Source organism: Anoplopoma fimbria, chromosome 23, assembly GCF_027596085.1.
Source record: "Anoplopoma fimbria isolate UVic2021 breed Golden Eagle Sablefish chromosome 23, Afim_UVic_2022, whole genome shotgun sequence".
Lineage (NCBI taxonomy): Eukaryota > Metazoa > Chordata > Actinopteri > Perciformes > Anoplopomatidae > Anoplopoma > Anoplopoma fimbria.
The window spans coordinates 13,926,946-13,945,563 of NC_072471.1; the positions used below are offsets into that span (position 1 = coordinate 13,926,946).

Genomic DNA, 18,618 nt, shown 5'->3' on the forward strand with positions numbered 1-18,618 from the left:
CACTTTCAAGGCCAAGACGAAACCTTTACATCAATGACATGAGTGTAACTCATCTATACTAAGACATGAAGAGAACAGAGGGATTTTACAACCTGCAGTGCCATAATTCACTAAAATCTCCACCAATTAAAGCAGAAGGAGCATTCATGGTCCTGTCTGACCTCAGCAGTTTTTCACCTCTCCCCGGCTCTTTGATCCACTAATGCTAAGTGCAGCTCCACTAATATGGGACATGTGGCTGAAGACAAACTCCAACAGACAAACATTAAAGTGAAGGGCTGCGTATTGCCAGCTTACCTTGGAATGCAAGAGCAAAGTGCCTGGTCTTAAAGTAAGTGAGGCTGTGGAAAAAAATGTCAATAATGCGGCGGCGGGGGGGAGGCTCAGTGAAGAGCTTCTCAGCGAACCATCAATTACCAAGAACAACAAAAGTATCTTCAATGGCAAGTTTAGAGGAAGATTTGTGTAGCACAATGTTGGATTTGCAAATTCTTTCAAAAAATTTGTTTAAGCAAACTTTGATTCCTCCAATGGTAATCCACATTTTTTTCAAGCAACATTCAAGAGGTCTGTATTTGACATTTAGGTTAAAGTGCTTGTTTGCTTTCTTGACGCCACAGCTAGCAGCTGATTAGCGTAGCTTAGCACAAAGACTGGAAACAGGGGTGGACAGCTACAGTAGCTCTGTCCAAATGTAACAAAATACCTGCTACTCTAAAGTTCAGTTGTTCAATCCACGCCTTGACAAAAGTGTAAAAACATCAACACGCCATCTTTATGAGTGGGTCATTTGGGACATTTCTTGACCAGGAACAGTTTCTTCCTGGAGTCTCCTCTAGTTGCTTTCCAGGCTAGCTGTTTCCCCCTCTTTCAAGTCTTTATGCTAAGCTACGTTAGCTAAGAAAGCCAATAAGCGTATTTCCCAAAATGTAAACACAAATGCTATAAGGCTAGTTACCTCTCAGGCCAAGGATTTTTAAATAAATGCAACATAAGATTTGTATCATTATGGGGAAAAGAACAGGTAGGTAGGATGTTGCTTTTTGAGTCCTTTTCTGAAGAAATAGATGAGTCTTTTGCTCAACGGAAAAATGTCTCTTGAACAATGGTGTGTGTGTGTGTGTGTGTGTGTAATGGAATGCTTCCATAGACTTTGTGTAAATGTGTGTGCCCTGCAAAGATTTGGATCAAAGTGAAGGGATTTGTTAAGAGCGGCTTCCACCATTGTTCTACGGGGATTAACACAGTCACTCACTTTGAAACACAAACACATGCTTCTTGTGTTTAAGGTTTAACTGAACAGCCTTTAACCTTACTTCCTCTCACACTCTCTCAGTAAACTGTTCACTGATAGTAGGGGCACAGGACGGATCGAGACAGTAAGACTGCTCTCCCCATACATTACCTTGTATGGACAACATCTCCATGTAGCATGTACACCACTTCAGGGTGCACCTCTGTTTGAAATCTGTCCTCTCTGCTGGATTCATTCCAAACCTCTGTCTATTTATCTGTCCCTCCATCCTTCTCTCTCACCCATAATCTTATTCTTTCCCTGATATGAGAACAGGACTACTTTATCATGTAAACATATGGCATTGAGGCATTGAATGCTGACATCACCTTTTTCCATCTGAGCCCCACCCAATTCAAACCAGTGAGATGACCACAGGTATAATACAAATACTGAAACCCCTCCTGTGAAAAAAACAGAACATTAAATTGTGTACTGATGTTTGACCCCATCACTCATGGTTAAAAAAATAAAGTTTTTCAGGGTTTTTAAACTACATTTTTGAATTAAAGTGGTTGTTGTACATTAATTCTCCTTATGTATTATGTATTGTATACAAAAGGAAGACATAGTCAAATTTGGCCAATCAACTACAGTGTTTTGGCTGATTCACAAAGTCAAATCACAATTATTTTTTTTTTAAAGACAAAAAATCCCAATATTGTGAAACGCCATTATTATAGCAGGTTGCCACCAGTTTCCAGTAAGGACCCAAGACCTCTCTCGAAACACTTTTCCCACATGTGATCACCTACTACGTAGTAAAACTGTGAAATAACTGAGTAACAATCTCTGTTACTCATTACTCGTTGGCTCGAAAAGGTTTTCTCGAGTAGCGTATACGTGTTTCGACGGGCCACTCTTCCTTCCGGGCAACAGAGATGTAATAGGCTGTAATAGGCTGCACAAGGCGGATAAAAATTCATCATGTCTTTAATTTTACAGTCGCAATCATCTTTTCTTTCCAGTGTCTCGAAAACCATAAAAAATAAATATACATTATGTTACAAAACATTTCCAGTGTCTGGGATCGATAAAAAAAGAACAAGGACATTTATCAAAAGCATTGATTACAGGAGGGAAGGAAAACACCGGGGTTGTACAAGTGGTAGGAAGGCATTTAGTGAGTGGTAAACAACACTTTCAGTTAGCTGCAAAATGCAAAGAGTTGGCTTAATTTCAACTTTGAACTCAGATCCAAAAATTCAGCATTGAAGACAGACATTTATTTATACCTAAGGCTTTGACTACGCCTCCATAAGTTAGTGCCTAAAAGTCGAAGATCTTGAGAAAACCTCTTAACTTCTGCTGTATTTTTATGCCACTAAAGATCAACAAATGTCTTTTTTTTTTTTTTTTTACCTTTCTCCGGAATAAAAGTGAGTTAAAAATGACTCCAACCCCAATGTGCACATTTACTGTAGTTCATGACATTGGTAACCAGGAGTGTGTTGTATTGGACAAACAGGCGGGATAGACACTGGAAAAGAAGGCTTCTGGTTCATAGTGCTCGAACTGAAAAACAGAGTTTTCATCTGGAGGATGAATCCCTCTCCATTTCACATAATTAATGTTCATATATGCTCACTGCTTGTGTGCGTATCTACTTGGGACATTCTAGGTCACTCTCACAAACAAACATAACAGTCTTGCAGCCATCATATGTGTGTGTGTGCATGTGTCTGTATAGCAGAATATGCTGTAAATCTCTGGAAAGCCTACAACAGGCCAATACAGCATGTGTTTGTTTTTGTAAGGCCTCGATTCAGGATTGTTCTCAAGTGGAAGTAAACCAGCATATAAAGTGATTTTCACAATCGCAGAGCTTTCCCAACTCAACACAGGCAGATGATTATTAGTTAGAAACGTGTCCTCGCTACAGCTGAAATACAAAATAGATCATTTCTTCTTCACCTTTAACAATATCTACATGTTAATTACACTCTAAATGCATTGAGAGGCTGGGGAAGCCTTTCTTTGAGTAAAAAAAACAAAACAAAAAAGAAGAGCACTTGGTGTGTGATTGAGCTGTCCAGTATCAGAGTCTGATGTGTCCCAATAGAACAGGTGGTGCTATGTCTGACGTATTAAGGGACTTGTAGTCCTTGAAATCCTTTTGGACATCATATGTACCAGCATGTATTTGAGTCTGGGTTCAAGCGCAGTGCTTATTGATGTGACTTTTCCAGCTTTCCTAACATTACCCATTGAGGGGGCGACTTCACCACCACGGAGGAACACCATTTCAGGGCTTTTTCAATCTTCTGACTCCCCGTTTCCTACAGTGGTTTTGGCACACGTGGCTCCATTGCATCCTCTCATGATACAGTCCGGCATTCCCTTTTTTATTTCTCACATCTTTTCATTATCTCTGCTTATTTTCTTGTCTTAAAGTCTGCAATTAATACTGCTCTCCAAAGAGAGGGACCATGAGCGGAGGGACGGATGGACAGATCAGGCACGGAGAACTTCTTTTTCTCTCCTTTCAACCGATCTGCAGCACTTCGTCTTAAATTTTTCTATTCTTTTTATTCCAGTCCTCTCGGTTCTCCTCCTTTCTTCTTCCTCCCCCAGCAGGTTCTTCGCTCCTCCTCTCACAAGGGCGGGCTGGTCTGAGTTTTCCTAACAGGTCAAATCGAAGTCTCGTTACTGCCACTGTTAACAGAATGGTACGAAAGGGAGGGATAGAAGAGGGATGGGGGATGCAGGGGGGGAAGGGTGCAAGGAGAAAGAAAGGAAGAACGTGCAATGTTTAATAAAAAATGAATGCAGGGATGCAGGAAGTCATCATGCAGCATCTCAGAAGGATGGTTATATTATTCAGGCTATATCTGAAGGAAATGTGATTATTTGCCTTTCTGCATAGAGTTACATGAGAAGATCTATACCACTTTCATGTCTGGGAGTGATATCAATATTCTCATTTAACTGTTGGCAAGAAATCTAAGTGTAATGACTATTATATTATATAATAATATATATATATATAATAAAATAACTATTATGAAACATGCATTATTTCATCCATTGACAAAATGCTCTCATGTTATTTAACCGTATCGTTGCTCGAAAGTGTTTTTTCAAACTCTTAAAATCACGACCAAATTGATCTTGAATCCTTTTTAAAGTGATTCAGGGACATGGTTAAATGACAAGGACTCACTTTTGAGGTGGCATTCATTCATTTGTTTTTATGAGCACAAAAAATGATGCAAAAAAGAAAAGGGAATTAGGGTCATTGTCACATGCCAACACTACTCAGTAGGAACTACTCACTCTGAGTCAGACTCGTTGTCTCCGTTGATCGTCCCCGACTTCAAGTGCATCGCCACTCCACCGTTGGTCTCCCGGTAGATGCCCGCTGGCGGGGCCCCCGTTGAAATCTGCGGCCGCGGGGCGACGGGGGGCTTGATGAGGGAGCTGTTTTCGTGGTTGCCGGGGCGACCTCCATCGTTGGAGGCCAGCGAGGGTGGCCGGGACGAGGGGGTCATGATGTTGACGGAGGAGAGGGCCGGGGAGGAGGAGGTGTGGTTGTTGTTGGGGGGTGGGGAGGTGATGGTGGGGGTGTTGTAGTCGCTCAGCTTCTCCCTCAGACGGTTCTTCATGTTCTTGTCAGTCAGCGGAGGGGGGTAGCTGATCTTGTTCTTTAAAATACCTGGGACGGACACAGAGATCATTCCAATGTCAATCAGATCAATCAATCAATTTATTCAATTTCATTCAAAGGGAAGCTCTCCTCTCATGCTCTCCTCTCACCTTTCCTCTGCTCTGGTTGGTGGTTGCTGTTGCCGTGGGGCTGGCTAGCTGGAGATGCGTCTCTGGCATTACCAGGTGTTTGGTTGTCTCTCTCCGGGGGAGTCTCCCTCTCTCTCTCCCCGATGTGGTTGAGCTTGTTTTCCTGATGGAGCTCCACGTTCACCTTGGTCTCCACCCTGAGCCTCTCTGCCCCGCAGGGGTCCTCGCTGTCACTGGCTGTGGTGGCATCTGCTGGCCAGTAGGGCTTCACGTGATTGGATACTGAATCCGCTAGTGGAGGGGAAATGAGACATGTTGAAATCAGCAGGAATGTTAAATGTCTTTTATATTGCTCTGTAGTTTAACCTTTAACACTGCATCGTGTTTTGCAAGTTCACGCATATTTTGTACATAAAATGAATCTGAAAAGTAATAATAGCTGTCAATCAAATATAGTGGCGTCAAAAGAACCGCTTTCCTGTGTGGAGCAGAAGTATGAAGTAGGATTTCATGTAAGTGCCTTAAATGTGTACTTTATTGAGTGAATGTACTCTAGTTACATTCTTCCATTGATTATACCTCAAGTTTAGGCTCAATAGGAGCACCCACATACCTTTAGGGGTGCTGTGAACGGGCTGCCTCTCGTTGTTCCACTTGGGCTTGACATCGATGTCGTCGTCCTCGCTGTCGGAGGAGTGGGAAGAGGCGTAGGAGGAGCTGTGTTCGTCGACTGACAGCTCACTGTCTGAGTCAGAGTCTGACGGGGAGGGAAGGAGGAAGAAATAAAGATTATGAATAAAATGCTCCGAGGCATGCATTTGTCTATTCAGGCAAATTAATAAGTGGTTTCTTTCATTCTGTCAGTAAATAACGGCATATGGATAAAACCCACCATCTCCCTTGGTGCCGTTCCTGTGGAACAGAGGTCCATCCAGATCTGTGTGTCCTTTGGCTGTTCCTGAGGAGACGCTGGGCTTCTGACCAGACTCCTCCCTACGTAGATAAAGACAGATGCAGGAAAAGGGAAGGGATGAGTAGGAAGTAAAAGAGAGAGAGAGAGAGAAATGGGAGTGGAGAAGAAGAGGTGGAGATCAGGAAGAGAGAGAGAGAGCAGGGAGTACAGCGTCGCTAGAAGTTAACTCAAGCCCAAACTCGCGGTTTGAAACTAATGTTCGACAGCTTTAAACACCAGACATCTCTCATTACAAAACACTTGCCTCTGTTGATGGCTTCGACAAAGACCAAAACAGATATTAAATTGTGGTTTAGGTGTGCTTGCGTCAGGTTAAAGTCAAACTGGCAGCTCGATCGTCAACAGAAATAAAGTCAAAACGTCGACCATAGAAGATTAATTGGAGGGTAATTCAAGACCTATACTTGAATCACCCTATTCTTCCTGAAGCAAGTCGGGTTTAGATGTTGGCTGAAGGGCAAAAACGCTCCTGTAGACTCTGACCTGTCTGATGGCTGATCTGAGAGACACTTTTGGAAGCAGCTGAAGACGTGCCAATGGCTGCAGGGAAGGAGTATGTGTGTCTGTATCACATTCCCTCTTAAACAGGTACAGTCCCATCTCCCTTATTTCCTATTATCTCTCCCTATCTTCTCTCTCTGTCCTTCTTCCTCCTCTCTATATTTGTCTCCCCCTATATCTCCCCCCTCTTCCCTTTGCCTCCCGCACAGGCAGCACGCCATCCCCGTTTCCCCCTCCTGGCGTTTTATTTTTTTTCTCGCTCCCATTGACCCCTAGTGTTAGCTCGCATTACCCAGATGACAGCTTTACGAGCCGAGGCGTACAGTCACACCTCACCTTTCGTACTGTAAAACTCTTTTAAAACGGCAGGTATATGTAACACCACTCCACTGCGATGAAAACATGTCTGTGATACGCGCAAACACACGGCGGTACAAGATTAGCCTGAGATGATATATCCTGGAAAAGCTATATCTCAAAAATGTCACATTTTGTGTAATCAGAAATACACTTGTCCTGGCTGTCACTTAAGTGTTACATACTTTTCCGTAAAAGCTGTTATAAATTGTTATAATAAATCATTCCATACCAATTTTCTGAATAAATTATACCAGATTCCTATGTGGCACTGCCAGACTGCATAACTTTTACAATTTTGCTGTTCTTTACAACTATGACATTTTTTAACAACTGAGATAATACTAATAGTTAGCGGCATTATTGCTTAAACATATGACTACTAGTGAAGAGTTAGCATGGAGAAGTGGACACAATATTATAGAAACCAGGCACACATTAACAATTATAGTGCATAGTAAGTTCATCTACTGCTTAAACTGTATTAAGTAAAAGAACAAGCTATTATAAAAAATTAGAGTTGCCAGTTAATAAGTTTAATACTTTTTATTGGATTGTATTTTTGTTATCCGTCTGTTTCAGCGTGTTTAAGCTTTATCACGTGTAGAATTATTAAATTGTATGAACAATGTTTCTCTGAACTCTGAAAGTTTGTTCTCATTTTTAACAATCTTGCACACATTTATTTACTCACTCATATCATGAAACCTATAGCTACACATAATGTATCAAGTTAAATGAAAAAGGTTCGCAGCCTAATCTGTCAAAATATAAACCACAGAACAACATGACAGTATGTATGGATAGTGTTGATGGATTTACATTAGGCGCTGTTGTTGTTTACCGTGTTGCATATCAATGAGAATTGATGTCTTTTCCTGTATGTGTGTGTGTTGGGTTTTGCAACAAAGCTGTTTACGCCATGCACTGGCAAGTCTCAGCATGATCTCTCATGCAAGCACAGTAACTGTACAATGCAGGTGCCTTTCTGTGGCAGCATGCATATGTGAAAGAAAGGAAAGCAATAGCCTCAAAATGTAGAGAAACTTAGCAACTTAACTTATCCCTGCTTTGGATAAAGCAGATAATAAGAACAGGGTGTGTGTGTGTGTGTGTGTGTGTGTGTGTGTGTATATACCTGTAAAGTGTGTGTGTGTGAGCCTATATATATATAAAAATAAATCAGGGGCTGGGGATGAGTTAGTATGTGTGAGTCATTTGATGCATTTGGGAGGAAAACCAAGATAGACAACATAAAGAAAGTGGACAAACAGACACACGTGCGTAGACATACACACTCATGCAGTAGTGTAGTAGAAGCGGCCGTGCAGTCAGTGAGCGTGTTGTACCTGAGTGTGTATGCCAGGTAGCTGCTGCGGCTCTTGGCTGACCTGAGCGTGCTGTCCAAGGAGACGGTGGACTCGCCGATGCCCGAGCGGTACAGCTGGCCGTCCTCTGTGTACGTGTTGTTGCAGTTGAGAGAGCGCTGAAGGGAAGAAAAATATGACTTTGTATTGACTCACGATGTAAAAAAAACAACAACAAATTTTGTGTAATAAGATTGACACGTGGGGCCATATTAGTATATCTGTTCACTCACTGTGAGCAACGAGGCCCTCGTGGTGCTGGACTCGTCTGGGACGCTCTTCTTTCCTGTTAAGACGTTCTTGAGGTTTTTCCTCACCTCCTTGTTCAAGATCACATGGAAGAAGAAGATGAAGACTCCCTGTGAAGAAAGCAAAAGAGATGTGTTAAAAACAGTAAAGTAAGTCAGTGTTTATGATGATCATCAAATAGAAAAGGGTCCGTGACGATCTAGTCAATGGCCGATGAGGTTGAACGTAAACGCTGTGTTACCTGCAGACAGCTGAAGGCAGCGAACAGGTAGTGGAAGGTCATGACGTCGCTGTTGACCGCCATTAGGCCGAGCATCCAGGTAGCGCTGATGAGCAGCAGCAGGAGGAAGGCCATTCGAAGTGCAGGACTGAGGAGGGAAAAACACATGGATCAGCTTCCCACAGTGCCAAAAAGCTATGCTGCTTATTAACTTTTCTATATAATGGATTATTAATGTGACTTACATAGCTCCTGACTTCTCCATAGCCTTCTGCCTGCGACCACATGAAGCCTTTGCAGCCAGAATAAAGATCACTATGTTGACCTTTAGAGCGAAGAAGAAGAGGGAAGGAAGAGGCTCTGTGAACAAAACACTTATTTCTACCTTTTATATTTGCCCTTTTTTAGCACTTTTTTGGGGTATTTTATCTTTATATTCCACTCATTTAGATGATTTATAACGATATGAAAGCACTTTCTACTCCTTTGGTTTATTCTACAATACTTAATGGTCTGATTAAAATCAAGGTCACATACCAGCACGACTACAAAGATGGGTCCTGCGAAGCTCCAGATGAGTGTGTCATGGACAGAAAGCCAGCAGAAATCTGGGTTCCCATAACCCTGAGGGTCAAGACCAACTGCCAAACCTACAAACACACAAAACACCAGTGTTACAACTGTTTCCATGCCTTGTTTCATGTATTCCCCCCTCCTTTTGAGGGAGTGCCACATTGCAAGCAGACACCAACCTTTTTTTTTTGTATTTCAGTTTTCCTTCTATCGTCTTAGTCACTCGTGATTGTCATTTTTATTTCTTATCTGTCCATCCTTTTTTTTGGATCTCTGTGAGTATCACTCTGTAACTCTATATGTCTCTCACACTATGTCTCCATCCAAAATTCCAATCAGGTAAGCTTTGCTGGCATCAAGTTCTGCCAAAACATGTCAGCACATCGCCAACCATTTAATATATTACTGCAATCTTATCAGACATCAAAGGGTTGTAAAGTCAAATGTGCACTAAAAGGCAGGCTTGAAAAAATATTACTAATTGGGCTTTAAAACAAATTAATCAACAAATTATTTAGGGGTTTTGCGGCATGTCAAGATTATTTTACCAGCACTGACACACACATAAACTTTACCACAATTAGATGCTTTTTTAAACATGATATTTATGCTACTGCTTTTGTATTTATTTGACATATTGTGAAAATCTAAATAACGTCCGTCTCTCATTATATGTCTCTCTTTTCTCCTCTGTGTTCAATCATTTTCCCACGGGGATTACGGCCTCTTCAGAACAGGCGAGTCACAGCACGAACGCACCCCAACAAACAGCCATCTTCCACTTCTTTGTTTCTGAGCGTGTAAATGTGTGTCTGTTTGTGTGTGTGTGTGTGTGTGTGTGTGTGTGTGTGTGTGTGTGTGTGTGTGTGTGTGTGGCTCACCAGTGATAATGGCCGGTATGCCCCAGCCCATGGCGTAGTAGAACCTCATGTGGCCGTGGTTGATGTTCCGCAGCTCCGTCAGCATGCGGTAGATGTGCAGCCCCTCCACGAACATCCAGGCAAAGGTGCACATGTAGAAGTAGTGTAGGAGGATGGCTATCACCGTACACACAAACTGGAGGGAGATTAAAGAGAGAGAGAGAGAGAGAGAGAGAGAGAGGAAGAATAGAAAGAGAAGCATGAGTCTACATTTGAAGAAAATCCACAAAAATAAGTTATTTTGCCCACAACTTTGTTCTTTTTTCCATCCCTGCTGTTCCTTCCTTTTTCTATCAGCTGATAAAATATTGTTGATGCACAAGAAATTGATGCATCATTTAGTCAATAATTAGTCATTAGACATTTATTAAAAAAATTGCCCCAAAAAGCTAAAATCCAGCCTCTTAAATGTAAGTATTTGCTGTCTTTCTTTTTTTTTTTTTTACAGCATTGTGAATAAAATATGTTTGCATTTTGGACTGTTGATTTGTAAAAACAAGCAATTTGTTAATGTTTCGTCAGAGTCCAGGAAATTCTGATGACACATTTTTTGCCATTTTATAGATGTTATTTGCAGCCCTAATTGTAGCATACCTGAAATGTTGATGACAAACTTCATCAATTTATGTTGGATAGTAATGATCTAACCTATCCCCACACTCATTTGTTACCTTCCCTCCCTATTCCCATGTCTGTTGCTGCATTGGAGGAATGCAGTGCGTCAGGGATTGTCCCAGCGGTTGAGATACTGTATTTTAGTAATGCGGTGTGCTGCTGCAAAGATCAGAGAGCGAGAGAGAGAGAGAGAGACTACTTTGACGGGGTTCTAAATCATCCTGCCGATGGCCCTGGGCAGACACTGACAGCATTCCACAGTTGAAACACACACACACCTAAACACTAGATACACTTGATAAATGTCTTGCGATTCTGAAAACATCATTAAAATGTTAATTGAGGGTAATCCTGCTTTTATTTAAGAAGATAAAGAAGAATTAAGGCTTGGAAAGCTGAGATTCTTGCTAGGCAGACAGATGACGTTGAGATACTTGCATTATTCTTGCATTTTTGGGGTTGTACTCGGATGGTTAGATGCAGTCATTATAGTAAGTTGATTTGAATCAAAGCCTCTGATATTGACACAAATTATATTGTATTAATTCAACATTGTCTAATTTATCAGATTTTCTATTATGCAAGCACTTTGTTTGATGCATCCTTAGCCTTCCTTAGCTTTCTGTCCAGGTTCAATGCTTCAAACTAAAAAATAAAGGACGAATCCACTTATGAATTCAGAGTGATTGAAAAAAAAAAAAAACACATTAAACTTATTCTTTCACTTTTTTAAAATCTCTGTGCACATTTGGCTTTGTCTTTTTAAAATAAATCATACAGTTGCAGATAATGCAGTACAGTGTGTTGTGAGTCAGTGCTCGAGTCCCCCTCATCCCAGTCAAAACATTGTGAGTCAGAACATTTCGTCAAGAAAGGCTCCTGCAACTTATCTGGAACTTGTAAATGTTCATCCTCCAAATCTTTATCCTGGTTTGTTGGACCCTTTGCTCTCATATTTTACATTATGAAGGCTGCTAAAGGATGCTGGATGCTGAATTGTTTGGCAGATTTTGTTCTTAGGTGCATAAGTTGGTTTAAATTCTCTCAATTTTTATTTCTGTGATTTTTTCCTTCAGGTTTTGATGTGATGAGTTGTGACCTTTTCATAAAAAAAGGCAGTTCTAAAGCAGCATGTAAGACCCACTGAAATATTATATATGCTATGCAACCTGAATTGACTGGACTTTAATCTCAGATGGACACCTGTTCGACGGCTGGTGGTTGGCAGTTACTACCTGCCACAGGGATTCTGGACTGACAGCTGGGCCTGATGATCTCGTGACGTCTTGTGTAAGACTGTCGGCATCTGGTTTGGCTAGACTACTCAGAGCTGAGGCATTCATCTTTGAAAATGCCATTGTACTACTTGTTACTATTTCAAATGAAAAGCTGCACTCACAGTTAATAGAATGCACCGCTGATCAATTCAATACACTAAATTATTTTGCTGCTACAGCCTTACTCGGTCTAGTATGACCAGTAGCTTTTGGTTGTTAAATCTTAGCTAGTGTTAGCGAACTTATGATAGATGTTGTGCTTTAAACATGTTTCAGTTTGAAGCATTGAACCTGGACAGAAAGCTAAGGAAGGCTAAGGATGCATCAAACAAAGTGCTTGCATAATAGAAAATCTGATAAATTAGACAATGTTGAATTAATACAAATTAACGTGACATTTGTGTCAATATCAGAGGCTTTGATTCAAATCAACTTACTATAATAACTGCATCTAACCATCCGAGTACAACCCCAAAAATGCAAGAATAATGCAAGTATCTCAACGTCATCTGTCTGCCTATCTCAGCTTTCCAAGCCTTAATTCTTCTTTATCTTCTTAAATAAAAGCAGGATTACCCTCAATTAACATTTTAATGATGTTTTCTGTACCACAGAATCGCAAGACATTTATCAAGTAAAAACTAAGAAGTTGTTTTGAGAAACCTTTGCCAGTGCCAACAGCCCTGAGGCCTGCTTCTGGAGACAGTTACCAGTCACAGCATGTCTCCGCTACTGACACACAGAGGTGTGCGTGTGCGTGTGTGTGTGTATGTGAGTTTGAATGTCTGTCTCAGCAGACTTCAAAGAATTCCCACACCTTTTGATCCTTTACTGTATGTCTATATATGTGTGTGCACATTCATGGCCGTTACTGTGACCTACCCAACTCCAAACTAGATTATGAATTTAACATGATTAGCTAATTTGATTTCTGACTCTGTACTAAATCAGGATGTATATTCCACCTTTTTTTAATTAGCAAGCTTTTTAGTAACAAAGTCACATCCAGCTGGGGCAGTTCAGTAAAATCAACTCATGGGAGGCTATATTGGGAAATGGCTTTGGAAAAACCAGCACATTCCTCACCATTACAGTCATTAGCCCAGCATTAAAACACATAATCTGTCAAATAGAAATAGTCTCAGGTAGGCCTTGGCATATTAAGCCTGATAAAGCCCCTGTGAACGCCACACTTATCTTCAGGCTAAACAAATATTGCCTGGCAGGTCTTAATACAGGAAACATCAGAGTAAGACGTCCTTATCCCACTTCAGGTTCCACCATGCCACAAGTGTAGGAAAGTACTAGTGTGTCCCTGAATCCTATGCATCTGTGTTGTTTTCCATCCAAATACCCAGAATGTTACCCTGTGATTTATGCATAGTGCAGCACAGGCCAACCTGAACAGAGACTGGACAAAAAATATTCGTAATGTAACAAACTACTTGGCTAAGGTGACTTTCTGTCCAAATGTCACAAGAAGAGCAAGCTAGCAAAGGCTGTTTAATATCACCAAACCACTCCTGTAACAGCTGTAAAATCCCTCAAACCACTGATGAACTGAAGTGCTGAGTTGTTTCTACACACACACACACCCACCCTCAAGTGGAGTCAGCTGTAACACCAAAACACTACATGTTGCAATTAAGAAGGCATGAAATTAGTTATTAAGCAAGCAGAGTGGTCACTAAAGTTAATTAAATGATAAACTGTTTAAAAAGTTGGTAAAAGTAATGATTAACAGTTAAGATAATCGATAATCAGTTGAAATAGTTAGCTTACAGTTACAGATACAGTCGACATTGTTGACTTAAAAGAAATTGGTAATTGGTCAAACAGAGAGTAATTAATAAACAGTCAAATAGTGATGGATAAATAGTTGAAATGATGCTCTAGTGTAAGGTTAGTCAGGAAGACTATACCAAAGCATGCTTAACCTCTTTTTAAATATGGTGGGTGGTACACACTCCCCTCCACCTACATGTAGTCTATTTCCTTTGGGCTAAACACTCACCGGGTTGTCAGTCTGGTTGATGCCGAGCAGGAAGACGAGCTCAGAGAAGAAGAGCGCCGCTACCAGGTTCCTGTGTATGGCATGGAGGTTGGAGCGGAGCCGGCGAAGGAGGCACAACAAGATGAAGGTGAGGAGGAGGAGGAAGAGGGAGACCGACACCGTGGTGTAGGTGACAATCTTCAGGGGGAGAACATCACCGTGCTGCAGAGAACAGTTACCAGATGTCAGGTCAGGAGTCAGTAAACAAGACAAAAGGCAGAAAATGGCAAGCTTGGTTGGATGATTTATATATTTTCGGGTCAATACCTCTCTCTTGGAAATGTCCATGAGCACGGCGAAGCTGGTCATGTGGTTACACTGACAGCTAATGTGGCTGTTGTTCCTGTTGAGCACCTCACAGCCTTTAGCAGACCAGCCGCCTGTACCTCCGATCCTAAACGTACCAATGCACACAACAGAAGAAAGTGAGAAAAAAATCCAAAATATTATAAATGCTGTATTATCTTAATCTTTGGGGTTCTGAATACCCATTGGCAAATGAAGAGAGGTGCAACTCACGCGATGGAGTGGTTCCAGAAGACACAAACAGGTTTGGTTCTCTCCTCCGTCTCCAGCATGGTGTACTCCAAGGTGATGGGGGGTTCCAGGATGGGAGGAAGAGGCGGACCCTCACTGTGGACCGTGGCGCTCACTATGGCTGTGTTGATCACGGGACGGTTGGGGAGCCTGGAAAGACGTGAAAAAATAAATAAATAAGTTTGACCTGAAATGATTCACTTAAAGTTTCTAATGAGTTCACTACAAGAGGTTTTAATTTGCTTTTAATGGCTTTATTACACAGATTCTCTCTAATGTAGTAGACCACCATACCTTAACAGACTGAAATCGTGTTTACATTTGGTCATATTCACTGTTATCCTTTAGTTAACTTCTTAATCTTCTCTAAGAAACATATTCTTTGTAACATTTTCTCTTTCTACCCACATGACAAATAACCCTCACAGACTCTGTGCTCAGTTTTCTGAATAGCTAAACATAATTTTATAGGCACTGATAAGGTGGTTCCTTTAAACACACCTAAAGTAAATATTATGATATGTACTGTATGAACATTAGATAAAAAAATGTCTTCCAACGTTTACAGAATATGATGAATTACACTGCAAAGTACAGAAGAGAGATTTAAGAGTTCAGATTACGTGAGGGCTCTCCTTTTTCAATTCCTTTAGGCCGTGTTTTAAACACTTTGACTGGATTACACTTCATACTTTAATCCTAGCAAAGTGCCTGAGAAAGTTGATCTGCACACCCTTGTGATCAGTGTCTGACAAAAACACATATGTGGGAAGGTATTTGAAGACGATGAAGTCATCACAAGGCCTAAACTTAAACGGTCAGCAGTCTACCTCAGACTCCTGCGGTCAGGGTCGTATCTCTCCGGGAGGAGCTTCCCCAGCGTTTTGTACACTATCACGACGGCAACTGGCAGAGGAGCAGCGTGCTCAAGGTGGCGGCGTCTCCTATCGGACAGGGTGTGCTCCTCCTCCTGTGGGGAATCTGTCTGACTTGGAGGGCCATGGGTGGGCTCTGCTGGAAAGGGATAGCAAGAGATGAATGGACGGACTACGACTGGAGTTGTGTATTTTTTTCACATTTTCAAAGCATTAAATGGTGTGATTCTGCCAGCACTCATACCTCTGTGGCCCTGAGTGCGGAGGTCAAACCGGGGGAATTGGATGGACGACCCAAGCTCTTTGGAGTATTCCTCCTGGATGTCCTGGAACCGAGGCAGCGTCGCCCTCTCCGGGTTCGACACATCCAAGTAGTCCACGGTTAGAACTAGGTTAGTGGCAGGAAGGAGAGGGAAACAGAGGCAAATGATGAGGACCGTGTGTCAGTTGGGATCGCGTTACCCAATGTGTGATCACCGCTACTTCACTCACTCATGTTGTCAGTGACGATGGTGAAGGGTTTCAGGTAGGTTTTCCTGACGTTCTGTGCCAGGGTGTTGGCGTAGTCCTCGAAGTTGCGCAGCAGATGGGCGGTGCCGCCGTCAGTCTTCTGGATCTGCTCCCAGTGCTCCTTGGTGTCAGGATCCAGTATGGCGCTACCTGCTCGAACCAAGTTCTGGAAAATATCCAAAATGAAGCAAATGGCATGAATGAAGTATTTTCTTGCATTTAATTGTAGATTTTTGTAAATTCCTCACAGAAATATAGCAAAGACAGTCGTAATAAAGCAATGGTGGAATTATTAGTTAACTACAGTGATGAATCAAGTTGCTCTCCCAGTAAGAATCAACCAGTGGAGGGCAGTGTGCCACCAGTGCTCCAAGTGCTACTTTAATTTAATTGGGGTTGGAATCCATCCACTAAACTGATCTGTGCATCCACTTAGTTTTCTTTTCTACCTCGTTGAACTCTGCGTCCCTCATGGCGGTGAGGTCGAACCCTGCCTGCCGGCTCTCGTACTGCAGCACGTGGTTCAGCAGCTGGGCGGCGGTCTTCACGTCATTGCCGTAGTAATGCTGGGTGTTGTTGGTGGCGCTTTGGAGCATGCGGACAATGGTCTTGGAACGCTCACTGTCCATCCTGGAGCCGTTGCGGCGCAGGTCCTCATTCTGGAAGAAAGAAAGGCCGGGGATAAAAAAGAGAACGAGCAGGTCAATGCGAAGGCAAGCTGAGTGGGTGTGATGAAACATAATAGAAATTGGTCAATCCTAGGATTAGTGGGGCTTTGAGAAGTTCACGCCTCGAGAATTAGGTTCAGGTTCAAACACAATAGGGGCAATACTTTAAACAGGAAGGTGATCCAGGCAGTTCAAATTTAAAAAGAAGTAAGAACCAAGAAGTGGCTTAATCATTTTGTTTCTGAGACCACCTGACACCTTTTTGACAACTCAGCATAAATGGGTTTTTTTGTGTAGCACTCACCAGTTTCTTCAGATGGGCGAAGGTGGCCGTGGTGCAGTTGAAGAGTTCAGGCGACAACCAGCCCTTCTCATCGTTGCAGTGGCGAATAGCAGTACCTTAAAATAAAACAGATTTTAAATATGTTTCTTGCAGATGTTTCACAGACATACAGAAGGAAGGCAAGTTAAATATTGATTAATGTAAGTGCACACAATATGTTCTATGAACTATATTAAGGCACAATAACACAACAATTTGTAAACTGTTATGAACTGATATCCAAAAAGTACTTTGATTTTTTTTTTCTTTCAGGCTCCATACTAGCTGCCCAACCGTATTAATGAAAGTTGTTGGGGCCGTATGCAATCATAATGGAATACCTACAGACACTATTCATTGCTTAACAAAAAAAGGAACAGGCAACTACATTTGAGGGGGGTTTAAAACAGTTTAAATACATGAAAAATGTAAAACACTTCCTATCTTAGTGGTTTTTAATATTTGAAATTTGCTCCGGTCTGATTCGGTTTGAGAAAAGACTTCATCCAAATGCAAAGTCTCTTCTAATGCTATTGTTGCAAAGGAAGAGATGGCTGAGGAACTTGCCAGTGAGTTGGAGCTAAGCGAAGGCGACGAGCAGTGTTAGCATATAAATTCCCCAGTGAGTCTGGGGAGACGACAAAAGGGGTCGCCGTGGTGACGGCAGTATCTAAGGGGGTAACCCGGAAAGTGACAGCGCTTTACTGAGGAATAGGTCAGTGAACACAAGTCTTGAGTACGACTCTCTTCCTCTCACACACACACACACACACACACACACACACACACACACACACACACACACACACACACACACACACACACACACACACACACACACACACACACACTGCTGGAGGAGGCGAGGTATAACCGCCAGCTCTTGGTCTACCTGGTGTTTTTCCAAGAGTCTCTGCAGACAAACATGTACATGATTGGCCGATGAGAAAGCCCCGGTGGATTAACGGACCAATCAGAAAGCCTTATCACTGTGTTGTTAAGCTTTAGAAAGACAGTGCGTGTGCTTCTATGCCTAAAATACATTAACACACAAACACGCAGCCACCCATGCAGCTTAATCCAACTGCCGTGAATATGTTTGCACAGAGACTGTTTTCTTCTTTTGTGTAAAGCAAGACCATGTGACTTTTGCAGAAAGAAATAACACGATCTTAGGCTTTAAAAATGAAGAGTTGAATTCATAAGCAATAAAACAGGAGTCAGGAGTTTTGCCGATACACAAAACTTGGCCTGATATGGCTAATAGCTTTTGGTAGCTAATGTTAGCCAACTTTAGGTATATATTGTTTTGTAACTAACATTGCTGAGTCAGTCAGCTATATTTAAGGATTTTTTCTACTTGTGTTGGTGTAAACTATGTTTTAGCATATAACATTACCATCTATCTGTGACTTGGTGCTTTGGGGTTGTTGTTATTTAGCTAAACTTAGCTTAACTAACCAACAGTCTCTTTAGCTAATCATAAAAACTGGAACAAAGTGGGAAAAGACTATACTCACTTTGTCTGACAGTAATACAATGTTGAAATATCCCTATGAATTTCCCAGAAAT

General features: G+C 41.8%; 1 protein-coding gene across 1 annotated transcript in view; it reads right to left on the reverse strand.

The window, feature by feature from the left end:
* Positions 1–2,271: 2,271 nt before the first annotated feature.
* The window catches only part of celsr1a (cadherin EGF LAG seven-pass G-type receptor 1a), an 85,419-nt gene continuing 69,072 nt past the window's right edge, over positions 2,272–18,618 (reverse strand). The window contains exons 18-36 of the mRNA XM_054624576.1: positions 17,029–17,123; positions 16,506–16,715; positions 16,039–16,222; positions 15,791–15,934; positions 15,502–15,685; positions 14,654–14,821; positions 14,402–14,528; positions 14,096–14,296; positions 10,151–10,325; positions 9,234–9,346; positions 8,942–9,021; positions 8,718–8,844; positions 8,461–8,586; positions 8,210–8,346; positions 5,922–6,022; positions 5,643–5,786; positions 5,051–5,320; positions 4,571–4,949; positions 2,272–3,916 (exon numbers count right to left, since the gene is read on the reverse strand). Of these exons, the coding sequence (XP_054480551.1) occupies positions 3,889–3,916; positions 4,571–4,949; positions 5,051–5,320; positions 5,643–5,786; positions 5,922–6,022; positions 8,210–8,346; positions 8,461–8,586; positions 8,718–8,844; positions 8,942–9,021; positions 9,234–9,346; positions 10,151–10,325; positions 14,096–14,296; positions 14,402–14,528; positions 14,654–14,821; positions 15,502–15,685; positions 15,791–15,934; positions 16,039–16,222; positions 16,506–16,715; positions 17,029–17,123 (2,993 nt within the window). The 3' untranslated portion in view covers positions 2,272–3,888. The remainder of the gene's footprint in view (positions 3,917–4,570; positions 4,950–5,050; positions 5,321–5,642; positions 5,787–5,921; positions 6,023–8,209; positions 8,347–8,460; positions 8,587–8,717; positions 8,845–8,941; positions 9,022–9,233; positions 9,347–10,150; positions 10,326–14,095; positions 14,297–14,401; positions 14,529–14,653; positions 14,822–15,501; positions 15,686–15,790; positions 15,935–16,038; positions 16,223–16,505; positions 16,716–17,028; positions 17,124–18,618) is intronic.